The 13,849-nt window shown below is 36.3% G+C and overlaps 2 protein-coding genes across 2 annotated transcripts; both read left to right on the top strand.

Moving 5' to 3' along the window:
- Positions 1 to 2,432: 2,432 nt before the first annotated feature.
- Positions 2,433 to 2,837, top strand: LOC124923397. Its single transcript, XM_047463562.1, has one exon. It carries the CDS (start codon positions 2,433 to 2,435, stop codon positions 2,835 to 2,837), a length of 405 nt encoding a protein of 134 aa, XP_047319518.1.
- Positions 2,838 to 5,198: 2,361 nt separating this feature from the next.
- On the top strand, positions 5,199 to 9,815 carry LOC124923381 (glycine-rich cell wall structural protein 1.8-like). The gene is made up of 4 exons (XM_047463561.1): positions 5,199 to 5,314; positions 5,402 to 5,532; positions 5,620 to 5,719; positions 7,898 to 9,815. Exons 1-4 carry the CDS (start codon positions 5,199 to 5,201, stop codon positions 9,813 to 9,815), a joined length of 2,265 nt encoding a protein of 754 aa, XP_047319517.1.
- Positions 9,816 to 13,849: the final 4,034 nt, after the last annotated feature.

Below are 13,849 nucleotides of genomic sequence, written 5' to 3'. Positions count from 1 at the left end.
TGAGTTACCAACCTTCTCGATAAAATCTCAGCGCAATCGGACTTTGTTTGAATCTCCGATCACCAGTTTGATGAACCCTGCGCGGCTGTAGGCAAAAATCTGCTACTAGATTTCTCTCTATCTCTTTTAATTTGACTTCTTCAATAACCATTTTCCAAAGAAAAATCTCTCCAAACTCATTTTAGCTGAGAATTTCTTCAGGTCAAAGCCCTCAACATAGTGAAATAATGTCAATAATGTATTCCAAGACAATAATCGATTATAATAAAACCTTCAACTAATTTTCAACAAGCATGAAGATTTATCGTTTGTTCTCCACATTCTTTTAGACAAATTCTGCATAGAAAGAATCTAACCAACCATATATATGATTAGTGCATCCTCAACTCATACCTTAAAAATTATCATTCTTGGTAGAACCCTTGAGGCATCAACACCCACTTGACAACTTCGCACCAGCACTTACCGGATATTGCCAATCAAAACCTACTCACAGGGTTTGATGCAAATCCAAATTCGGCCTTTATACACACATATCAAACTATACTCTTGCAAACAAATATTAAAGTTACCCGCTTTAATTTATAACCCTTTACATGTTGCATCAATTGTCTTCCATAATCTGCAACATTGAATAAGCACTCCACCTTCTTTTTCAACTCCGATTTTCAATCTCCATATTGACGAATATCAAATCTCTTAGCAGATACATCACAAATCTCCATCTTGGAGAAATTCAATTCAAACAAGGCTCAATATAAATCCAAGATCAAAACATACAAAGCTTTGAGATTTTGATTAAAATCAAACAAGGCTTTACTTGTAAAATTGGAATCAAATAGGTCTTAAACCTATTTTATGAAATTAAACGAGACTTAAATAAAAAGTCTTAGTTGTTGAACGCTTCAAGGATTCTTGGCTCCTCTCTATATATTATATTATATTATATCATAATATAATATCTATATATATGGAATATATATAAAGATATATATGGAGATATATATTTTTTTCTTTTTTTATATTTTAATAGACCATATGTCCCAAATTAAAATAGGTCAAAAAGAATATACCTCATCTTCTTTATTTTGGTGCCGCTGCCTACATGACGACTTTTCGTCACCTACACCCATTGGCGCATTCGAGAAGAACAAAAAACTCATTGTCTTCTTCTCTCTTCTTCTCAAGAGAGTGTCACCCAAAACTAAGAAATATTTTAACGACCTTTGACATCTCCTTAGCAATTGAAAATTTCGACTCAAATCTTCACAGCGACTAAATCTTCTCCAACCAATGTCGTTTCTTTAATATCCATCTTAAACAAAAGCACAAATATCCAACAACTTCTTCAATGGTGGTTAGGGTTTCCGTAATATCTTCAAAAATATGATAAATATTCTCAAAACATTCTCTAATACCACTTGTTGAGAAAAGATCTAATCTAAACACGCGATAAAAGAAGATATAAAGATAAAGTGATAAAGAATAATAAAGAACACAAGATATAAAGAGGTTCGGCCAGCAATGCCTACATCATTGGGGAGTCGTCCATTCTATTGATATTTCATGGAATAATGGTCCAAGTAACCCTAGGTTACAATGTCTCTATTTATAGGAGTACATTAAAATCCAAAAGACTAAATTACTACTCATAAGCCCAATAAAATCTTAAAACCCATTACAATATATAAATTCTAATAAAATATGAGCCCTAAACCTAACACTTCTAATCATAGCCCAATCGTCGAGATTTTCCTCTAAAACTTCCAACATTTTATGATCAATTTTGTTGAAGTTTGCTTGAATTATGTTATTTTCCCTTATTTTTAGTAATTCAGTTTTAGTTAGAGAGTTTCTAGTAGATCATGTCCATATATTTCCTTACTTTTTAGTTCCACTATCTAGTCATTTAGTAATATTTAAATGATTTCATTTTAATAAAAATTATTAAGTTTTCCTTCAATCTCTTTTCTACTTTAAATTAACCAATAAATTGGTATCAGAGCCATCTTCTTGAGGGACCTATGAGTGAGAGATATCTACCACGACATCTACCTTTTTCTATGGATTTAGATATACCATTTACATCATTAGTACCACCTGTGTTCAATGGTAACAATTACTATGTCTGGGCTGCTCGAATGAAGGCTCATCTGGAGGCAAATAATCTTTGGGAAGCTGTTGAAGAGAATTATGTAGTGCCAGAATTACAAGCGAACCCAACACTGGAACAGATGAAGAATCACAAGGAGAAGAAGACAAGGAAGTCAAAGGAAAGGGCTACTCTGTTTGTTTCCGTGTCATCTAAAATTTTCATTAGGATAATGACCATAAAGTCAGCATTTAAGGTCTGGAATCTTCTCAAATAAGAGTATGAAGGAAATGAAAAGATTAAAGGGATGCAAGTCATTAATTTAATTAGGGAATTCGAGATGGTGAAGATGAAGGATTTAGAGACCATCAAAGAGTACTCTAACAAATTACTCATAATTGTCAACAAGGTAAGATTGCTTGGTACTGAATTTCTTGATTCCAAATTGGTTCAAAAGGTGTTGGTAACTGTTCCTAAAAGGTTTGAGGCTACCATTTCCTTGTTAGAGAACACTAAAGACTTGTCAAAAGTCAGTCTTACTGAAATCTTGAGTGCCTTTCAGGCACAAGAACAAAGAAGATTGATGAGGAATGAAGGTTTTGTAGAAGGAGCATTGCCAGCAAAAGTGCAGTCAAGCCAAAGTGAAAAATGGAAGAAGAACTGGAAAAGCAAGAAGGAAAGTACAGATTCAAATTCTCCAAGCACAAGTAGAAGTTATAAACTAGACTTTCCTCCTTGTAAGTAATGTGAGAAGAAAGGTCATGCACCTTTTAGATGATGGAGGAGGCCGGTTGTGTAGTGTGAGAAGTGTCATATGATGGGGCATCACCAGAAAATTTGTAAAAGTAATCTGCAGCAGAAGGATGTGACTCAAGTGAACCTTCAGCAAAGAAATGTGGCTCAAGTTACAGACCAGGAGGAGCTACTCTTTGTGGAAACTTGTTTTGCAGCAAATAGCTCAAGTAATAACTGGCTTGTGGATAGTGGTTGCACCAACCACATGACATTTGATCGAGGTCTCTTCATAGAACTGGATACATCATTCCACTCTAAAGTCAAAATTGGCAATGGAGAGTACATTGCAGTTAAGGGAAAGGGACTGTGGCAGTAGGCAGATCTTCAAATACTAAGTTGATTAAAGATGTGTTATTTGTGCCCAACATCAATTAAAATTTATTAAGTGTTGGTCAGCTACTCAAAAAAGGTTTAAATGTAATTTTTGAGGGCAATGAGTGCCTAATCAAAGATGCAGAGGTGGTGAATGTGTTCAATATCAACATGACAGGGAAAAGCTTTAAGCTGGAACCACTAAAGGAGGAGCAATCAGCCTATTCAGCTATAATATCTCCAACTGAGATTTGGCATAAAAGGCTAGGCCATTTCCATCATAATGCAGTACTGAATTTGCAGAAGAAAGAGTTTGTAAAGGGGCTGCCTCAATTAGAAGCTAACTTGCCAGAATGCAAGGCTTGTCAATAGGGAAGAAATCAAGACTTCCTTTCAAGCTAGCAACCTGGAGAGCAATTGAGAGGCTAAAATTGATCCACACAGACCTTGTTGGGCCTCATAGAACTCCTTCACTAAATGGAAGTAAGTATTACATAGTTTTTATTGATGACTATACAAGGATGTGTTTGATCTATTTTCTCAAGTTCAAGTCTAAAGTTACTGGTGTGTTTTTGAGATTAAAACAGTAGATAAAAGCTCAAAGTGGCTGCAAGATTCCGGCCTTAAGGTCTGATAATGGCAAGGAGTACACCTCAGAACAATTCAATTAGTTCTGTGAAGAAGCTAGGATTTAACACCAACTGACAGCCTCACTCCTCAGCAGAATGGAATGAGTGAGAGGAAGAGAAGATGTCAAGATGTATGCTTCATGAGAAAGACTTTCCAAAGGAGTACTAGACAGAGGCTGCAAACACTGTAGTCTTTCTACTCAATAGGCTACCAACCAAGGTTGTGGAAGGAAAGACACCATTTGAGGCATGGTATAGTTACAAGCCTTCTGTGAAAAACCTTAAAGTATTTGGGTGTTTGTGTTATTCTTATGTACCACAGATCAAGAGAAATAAGCTAGATAAAAAAGTTGAAGCTGGAATCTTTGTGGGATACAACACAATTTCAAAGGCTTATCGAATTTTTCAGCCTCAAACCAGAAAGATTAGATAAATTGAGATGTGCACTTCATGGAGAATGACAATTGGAATTGGGCAGAAGTAGAACCAACTCCATATTCTCAATTGAATGAAGAAGAGTTGGTGGATGATGAACTAGTGAGGGGCACAAGATTGCTCTCTAATATCTACCAGAGTTGCAATGTTGTAGTCCTTGAGCCTGCAGATTATTGGAAAGATGAAAGGAATCCAAAATGGAGAGCTGCAATGAAAGAGGAGATCACTATGATCGAGAAGAATCATACTTGGAAGCTTCTAAAGAGGCCAAGGGACAAAAAGGTGATAGAAGTGAAGTGAGTGTTCAAAACCAAGCTGAATACAAATGGCTCCATTAACAAACACAAAGCAAGTCTTATTGTTAAAGGGTATGCTCAGATTTTTGGTGTTGATTTTTCTGAAATATTTGCTCCTGTAGCTAGATTAGATACCATTAGATTACTACTTGCTTTGGCTGCTCAAAAGGGCTGGAAAGTGTATCAGCTAAATGTTAAATCTGTATTTTTGAATGGAGTTCTTGAAGAGTAGATTTGTGTTGAGCAACCTGGAGGGTTTGTTGTGAAAGGGCATGAAGATGAAGTCTACTTGATCAAGAAAGCCTTGTATGGACTCAAACAGACTCCTAAGGCCTGGTACGGCAAAATTGATAAATATTTGATGGAGTTGGGCTTCAGAAAAAGCCTAAGTGAACCAACTCTTTATGTTAAAGGTGATAAAATCAATTTTGATGTCATCTCTTTATATGTTGATAACTTGTTAATAATAGGAAGCAATGCTAAGCTTGTTGAAGAGTTTAAAAGGGACATGCAAAGTTCTTTTGACATGACAAATTTAGGAAAGATGGCATATTTCCTTGGGATGGAAATTATGCAGAAAATTGATGAGATCTTCATTTACCAGAAAAATATGCCAATGAGATTTTAAAGAAGTTCAAAATGGAGGATTGCAAAAGTATGCCTACTCCTATGTGTCATAAGGAGAAACTAAGCAAGAATGATGAAACTGATAAAGTTGATGAGGCTCTCTATAGAAAGTTGGTTGGCTGTCTCATGTACTTGACAACAACCTGACCCGATATACTGCATGTTGTAAGTCTTTTATTAAGATTTACTAACTGTGCAACTGAAACTCATTTTAGAGCAGCTAAGAGGGTTCTTAGATATATTAGAGGAACACCAGACTTTGGAATTAAGTTGAGTACAGGTCTGAAGTGTTCTTTGCAAAGTTATTCAGACAATGATTGGGCTGGATCTATTGATGATATGAGAAGTACTTCAGGTCATTGTTTTAGTTTTGGTTCAGAAGTGTTCTTATGGAGCTGTAAGAAATAGGAGATAATTGCACAATCCATAGCAGAAGTAGAGTTCATTGCTGCTACTGCTACTGCAAATCAAGCTTTATGGCTGAGGAAAGTGCTAATTGATCTGAGCTTGAGACAAGAAGATTGTACAAAGATGTTTGTTGACAACCAAACTGCAATTTCTATCTCAAACAATCTTATTTTTCATGGAAAGACCAAACATTTCAACATCAAATTGTTTTTTTCTTAGGGAAGTGCAAAAAGAGGGATATGTTAAGCTAAAGTACTGCAAGACTGAACTTCAGTTAGCAGACATTTTCATCTAGGCCTTACCGAGGAACAAATTCGAGTTCCTAAGGGAGAAACTTGGCATCTACAACAACTTAAGCAAGGAGGAGTGTTGAAGTTTTCTTGAATTATGTTATTTTCCCTTATTTTTAGTAATTCAGTTTTAGTTAATGGTTTAGTGGGTAGTTTCTAGAAGAGTTTTTAGTAATCATGTCCATGTATTTCCCTACTTTTTAGTTCCATTATCTAGTCATTTAGTAGTATTTAAATAATTTCAGTCTAATAAAAATTATTAAGTTTTCTTTCCATCTCTTTTGTACTTTAAAATAACCAACAAATTTGAATAGAATGATTTGCTCAACTAGTTTTTATTTTCCTTGTCAACAACACCCGGTTGAAACTTAGCCACATTCAGATCCAATTTTTATAAAAGTTATTCCTTCCACAATTAAAGCTTCCAATCCTCTGTTTCACATTATTCATTCCTTCTTTACATTATTGACATAATTTAATCATATGGTTCACAAAAAAAGAGAAGGGTTTAACTAAATGTTGGAAAGTTGAGAATGTCAAGGAGACCTCTCCATCAACTCATCATCATGCATAAAAACGGAAGTCAAACAATACTTTGATATTTTTAACGGAGAAGATCACAATTAAATTGATGAAAAATCATAAAAAATAAGAATTATATTACAGGTTTAAATGAGATGATTTGTGATAAGTAATCCCACACCTCATAGAAATCACCAAGCATTTGTGATAGTAAAAAATCACAATAACTATTAAAATGACCTTTAGCAACGGAAATTCTTCTTGTTAAAAGATTTTTATTTTTGCCGTCGTTAAAAATGTAAACTCGAAGGAATAGACAACTTTAACGACTTGACAGAAACAATAACGATTGTAGAATACCTTTAATAATGCGTTTAAAGGTTTTATTGGACAGGAAAAATAGATTGATTAATTAAATTTTAATAGAGAACAATATTATTATTTAAGTGAACTCAGGAATACTTCCAAACACTAATTGACTTCATTTTAAAATATCATATTTAACACATCTATTAAGTAAAGAATTATTATTTTTTCACAAATTGAAGACTTTTTTTTTCAATCAAAAGACATTTTATGCTTACCACAAAACAATAGTTGCATTTCTTAATTTTGCATGAAAATTTTTGGTTTTGTAGAATTAATTAGGAATATTACATATATCCATGATTTAATTTTTTTATTCTTTAATATGGTTAAAAATTTTGGTCATATAATTAAAAATAAATGTTATCAATTTTGATATATATATTTTTTATGGATATAATAAAATTAGTAATTGTTTTTGATAAAAAAATATATAAATAATAAAGTAAAATACCTTTAGCAACATATTATATTCATGTTATCGAAAAAATCTATAGCATCGAGTTCAAATGTATTGAAATTAAGTATATTAACTGCTTCTCCTTATTTATGCTTTTCCCACGTATCAGTTATTGCGCACATCATTAGTTTGGTTACATACATTATAACTTCTTTTTCACACACACACATATATATATTTATATATATGAAAAGGTATAAAAACATTAAAGGCATTGCCTTAAATACATAAACATGTTCAGAATAGAAGAATTATCTTTATTCATTTATTTTCATTTCCATCCTATGGACGATTCCTCAAAGGGTGCGGGAAAATGGACCAGTACCATATTTCACATTGACTCCAGATTCTGTTTGTGTTATGCTTACGATACGGTTTATGTCTGCCTGTAAACTGCCAACGAGAAGAATCGGACAACTTAGGATAGGCAACTTGACCGAGACAACACATTCATTCACATTGAAATTGTTTGGAATTCCAATGTTGAAATTGCCACTCGAGTTGGTTATTCCTTGAGCTATTGTAATCTTACTTGGCCCACAATTGATCTTAACTGTGGAATTGGAGATGCCCGGACAAAGATTCGGAAAGAGGTTACATGCTGGGTTAGGATTACTCAAAATAGTGCACATTAGTTTGCCAGTTACAGAATAAATAAATGGAAGGGTAGGGGGAGGTGGAGGTGGTTTTGCAACTTGTGGTGGTGGAGGTGGTAGTGTGGCAACTAGTGGTGGTGGAGGTGGTGTGGCAAATGGAGGAGGAGGTGGTGGTGTGGCAACTGGTGGAGGTGGTGTGGCAAATGGAGGAGGAGGTGGTGGTGTGGCAACTAGTGGTGGTGGTGTGGCAAATGGAGGAGGAGGTGGTGGTGTGGAAACTGGTGGAGGTGGTGGACAAATGGTTCGAGGAGGAGGTGATGGTGTTGTGGCTGGAGGTGGTGTCAGGGCAACGGCGCGCGGAGGAGGTGCTGGTGGCGTGACGGCTGGAGGTGGTGTCGGGGCAACGGCGCGCGGAGGAGGTGCTGGTGGCGTGGCGGCTGGAGGTGGTGTCGAGGCAACGGTGCGCGGAGGAGGTGCTGGTGGCGTGGCGGCTGGAGGTGGTGTCGGGGCAACGACGCGCAGAGGAGGTGCTGGTGGCGTGGCGGCTGGAGGTGGTGTCGGGGAAACGACGCGCGGAGGAGGTGCTGGTGGCGTGGCGGCTGGAGGTGGTGTCGGGGAAACGACGCGCGGAGGAGGTGCTGGTGGCGTGGAGGCTGGAGGTGGTGTCGGGGAAACGACGCGCGGAGGAGGTGCTGGTGGCGTGGCGGCTGGAGGTGGTGTCGGGGCAACGACGCGCGGAAGAGGTGCTGGTGGCGTGGCGGCTGGAGGTGGTGTCGGGGCAACGACGCGCGGAGGAGGTGCTGGTGGCGTGGCGGCTGGAGGTGGTGTCGGGGCAACGACGCGCGGAGGAGGTGCTGGTGGCGTGGCGGCTGGAGGTGGTGTCGGGGCAACGGCGCGCGGAGGAGGTGCTGGTGGCGTGGCGGCTGGAGGTGGTGTCGGGGCAACGACGCGCGGAGGAGGTGCTGGTGGCGTGGCGGCTGGAGGTGGTGTCGGGGTAACGACGCGCGGAGGAGGTGCTGGTGGCGTGGCGGCTGGAGGTGGTGTCGGGGCAACGACGCGCGGAGGAGGTGCTGGTGGCGTGGCGGCTGGAGGTGGTGTCGGGGCAACGACGCGCGGAGGAGGTGCTGGTGGCGTGGCGGCTGGAGGTGGTGTCGGGGCAACGACGCGCGGAGGAGGTGCTGGTGGCGTGGCGGCTGGAGGTGGTGTCGGGGCAACGACGCGCGGAGGAGGTGCTGGTGGCGTGGCGGCTGGAGGTGGTGTCGGGGCAACGACGCGCGGAGGAGGTGCTGGTGGCGTGGCGGCTGGAGGTGGTGTCGGGGCAACGACGCGCGGAGGAGGTGCTGGTGGCGTGGCGGCTGGAGGTGGTGTCGGGGCAACGACGCGCGGAGGAGGTGCTGGTGGCGTGGCGGCTGGAGGCGGTGTCGGGGAAACGACGCGCGGAGGAGGTGCTGGTGGCGTGGCGGCTGGAGGTGGTGTCGGGGCAACGACGCGCGGAGGAGGTGCTGGTGGCGTGGCGGCTGGAGGTGGTGTCGGGGCAACGACGCGCGGAGGAGGTGCTGGTGGCGTGGCGGCTGGAGGTGGTGTCGGGGCAACGACGCGCGGAGGAGGTGCTGGTGGCGTGGCGGCTGGAGGTGGTGTCGGGGCAACGACGCGCGGAGGAGGTGCTGGTGGCATGGCGGCTGGAGGTGGTGTCGGGGCAACGACGCGCGGAGGAGGTGCTGGTGGTTTTGTGGCGATTGGAGGTGGTGTCGGGGCAACAACGCGCGGAGGAGGTGCTGGTGGTTTTGTGGCGACTGGAGGTGGCATTGGAGCAACGACGCGCGGAGGAGGTGCTGGTGGTTTAATGGCGACTGGAGGTGGCATTGGGGCAACGACGCGTGGAGGAGGTGCTGGTGGTTTTGTGGCTGGAGGAGGTGTCGAAGATACGACTTTCGGAGGTGGAGGTGTTGAAGATACGACTTTCGGAGGTGGTGGTGGAGGTCTTTGACGGTTAACAGTAGGTGTTGGTGGTTTGGGAGTATTTGCTAGTGCACCAGTATCTATAAGTAATATGAGAACAAAGAGAAGAGTAGGAACAAGGATTGTTTTTGCCATTACAAATGATATTTTTGTGAATTTTCTTGTGTGCCTTGAAGGTCATTTGTGTTTGAGAAGTTCCTATTTATAGAGTTTTAATAAGTATCAACTTACCATTACTCTAAGTCCTAAATTTTTCTAATCAATGCTCTTACTTTTATTTCTTGCATCTATTATAGCTGCTTAAATTTTATGCCACCTTTTTTCTTTCTCTTGCCTAATTATATTAACTATAACCAAGTCAATTACCTAATATATATTTTATATACTTTTAAAGATTATTGAGCATTAGCAAGATAATTAAACATATTAAAATCTTATTTAATTAAAATTGGCGTGCCATCTCAATGAGTTAGAAGTCAGATTCATTATTTTCTTTTAATTAATTATGGTTGTATTATTTAATTTTAAAATCAGAATCTATATTTTTTAAAGTATTATTTTAAATCTTTAATTCACACTCATTCTCAATAAAAAAAAATCATTTGACTTTAATTTAAATTAAGATGAGATATTAATTATAATGGAACTATATATTATTTGCACGAATAATTTGCCTTACAATTTAACCTGAATAAAGTTTTGGCATGTATTCAAAAATGAGTTTATTATAATACTAATAATGTGACCAAAGACTAGTCCGAAGTTTGGGTACTAAGAAGAATAAAAATTGTTATTATTTTTTTAGCTTGTTATATTGAAAATATTTATAATTTTGTTAATATAATTAGTTTTATTTAAGTTAGTTAAATGTTATAATACCTTAAATGAGGTCTTATATTTAAAATTGGTAAAATATTTAATTTTTTAGGGGATTTAAGAGAATGTGAATAATTTACATATTTGTATTGACACCTATTTTTGACAAATTTTATTTATTTTGACAACTGTTTTTCTATGTTGTGCTATTTCTCTCTATTTATATTATAAAAAAGTAATATGACATATTGTTTCATTTTAAGAAAAAATCTCATAAGATATTCTCCATACTAATTATATTATAATATAATGGATTAGAAATTAAAATCTGAATGCGGCGTAACTGAATGTGAAACTTCTTTTTCTTATACTTTGCATGGATGAAATGGTTTTTTAATCTCCTCTTTCCTTAAACTTTCTTTATGTGGAATGATTCTTTCAATTTGATGAGTACGTCAATAATTTTCTCTATCTGTTGATAGGGACGCAAATGAGAATTGTCCGTATTTCAAATGGGGACTATTACCGTTACATATAACCAACATTAAATTAGTTATTATAGTTAGATGATTTCTAATTTAGCCCTTTCATAAAATTAGAAATCTCACTTAGGTATCCTTACTTTATATTCATGATAAATACACTCATAAGGCATAAACTTAATTTCACATTCGATCGCATTATTTTGTTTATATTTGTGGAATTGGGCCTAGAATTTTGAGACACAATTAAGTGTGCCTCAATGTTAGGTACAAAAGAAGGAATATATATATATATATATATATATATATATATATATATTATATAATATAATATATATATATATATATTATATAATATAATATATAAAGAGAATGATTATTTTATAATTATTAATTCTAAAAGCCTATATATATTTACATTGTAAACGAATTGTAGGCGTGATGAAACTAAAACCTAGAACATACATAGAGTTAGAATTTGTACTTATAACTCTATTAAAGCGATTATCCAAAAGTAGGACGTAAGACATTATTAGTCAGAAATTAGGTAAAATTCTTGTGTCGTTATTCTGTTTATTCTTTGCTTTTACGTTATTATTTTACATCCATTACGATTATTATATTTCCGTTTTTCATTTTTTGGGTGATAGTTTTTCATTACAATATTAAATATAACATTTGCATAATTATTTATTATAGTAGTAACCTATAAATTCCAACCTAAATCAACTTTTGAGGATTCTGAATCATATACCATCCTCTGATCTCATAATGAGAGGATGAATTGAATTAAATTAAATTAGGGATATTTAATTAGAATTGTATGGATGTTGTGTCATACCAAAATGTATTACAGTGAAAGACGTTTATTTGACATCTTATTTTTTTTTTATAGACTTATAATATTATCTATATATAATATGTAAGAGGTTTATATGACATAACTAAAATAAGAGATCGGTATTGAAGAAACAAGACAAAGTAGAAAAAAAAAAACATTCGTTACTTTTTCATGGAGTTATAATTCTAATTCTAATTTTTAAATTTCTTTGTTGATAAAAATAAACATTAATGCCCGTTTTGAATTATTCCTTATTAAAATATAGTTTAGGTGTCATTTCGATTTTCCTCCATTTAGTTGCCAAACCTAAAGTCTAGCTTAGCTTTTCCCTTTATTCTCCAGTTCTTAACTTGTAGCTGCAATAACACTAAAGTAAATGCTAAAACTAGGATTCTATTTAATTTTTACTTTTAATTAAAATGTTTTCATAAATAAAAGTCTTCATACATATTAAAAACAATATTTTCTAAATCGGGCCACGACTATTCATAATATGTCCCAATTTAGATCAAAATATTTTTAGTAAGAATCAATTGAAATTGAGATAAAGATATAGTACGAACAAAAGAAAAATTAAACAAAAAAAATTGTTATAACACAAAGAAGAAAGGTTTAGATGTGATGGAAAAATAAGAGGTAACAATCTTTCTTTATAAAAAAACTCTAACAAGAGAATTTAAGATTATTTATTTATTAATGCTCTCTCTCTCTCTTTAGAAAGACTTAAGCCTGTTTGAAATGAAAAACCATTACATGGATCAACTAAAGAAACTTGAGAAAGAAGAGAAATATAATTTCAAAATGATTAAATGGCAAAGCTACTAAGCAACTTGAACATCTGCCCTGAGCTTTTGGCTGCGCCCGGGCTGCCCCAAACCTACAATAACTTTTTATCATTAATATTTGGAAATTTTGTTCATTTAATAACTTAATTTGTTTGAATTTCAAATTCGACCATTCTAGGTAATTTAAAAATCTACAATTTTGTATTAATTTTTTTTAATCTTTTAATTTTTTCTATAATTAAATGTTAACTAAGTTCTCAGAATTTCACTGGTTAAATTAAAAAATTAACTAAATTTTATAAATCCATTAGGAATAAAAAAAAATAATAAGGTCTACTACACATATAGTTAAAACAACAATTACATATGTTTTCATAGAAAAATAAAACTTTATCCATGTGTACTAGATTTAAATAAAATAATAAAAAAATAAAAAAGGGATTTGAACTAGTTAAATTTCTTGAATTGATAAAATAAACAAGAACTATTTGATTGAGTTCTTGAAGAGAAAGATTGAAATAATATTATTGATTGAATGAATAATCTTTACAATAGTTTATCTATTTATAATAGTAATAGAGAAATAACTAAATTGAGAAAATATAGGATTTGGTTATTATATTTAGCCTAATTAATAGGAGATAAAATATAGGATTTGGTTATTATATTTAGCCTAATTAATAGGAGATAAATAAATAATTTCTCTTATTTATTTAATACTTTATCATCCCCTTCAAGCGAAAAGGTGAGGCACAAACCGTGAGCTTGCTACGTAAAAGAGCAAATCGATGAGAAGAAAGACCTTTGGTGAAGATATCAGCCACTTGATCTTCAGTAGGAATATATTGGATGAGTAGTTGTTTACGAGCAACTTTTTCCCGAACAAAGTGAAAATCGATTTCAATATGTTTTGTGCGAGCATGAAATACCGGGTTTGCTGATAAGAATGCGGCACCAATATTATCACACCATAGAACCGGAGAAGAAGAAAGTGAAACTCGAAGTTCACTAAGTAGAGATTGAATCCAACAAAGATCAGCAGTTGTATATGCAAGAGCACGGTATTCAGATTCAGTACTAGAGCGAGCAACTACTTGTTGTTTCTTAGAATTCCAAGAAACGAGGTTGTCACCTAAAA

This window comes from Impatiens glandulifera, chromosome 1 (genome assembly GCF_907164915.1).
Source record: "Impatiens glandulifera chromosome 1, dImpGla2.1, whole genome shotgun sequence".
In the NCBI taxonomy this organism is placed as follows: domain Eukaryota; kingdom Viridiplantae; phylum Streptophyta; class Magnoliopsida; order Ericales; family Balsaminaceae; genus Impatiens; species Impatiens glandulifera.
Note: the sequence above shows the minus strand (reverse complement) of the source record. Positions and strands in the feature narration are given on the sequence as shown.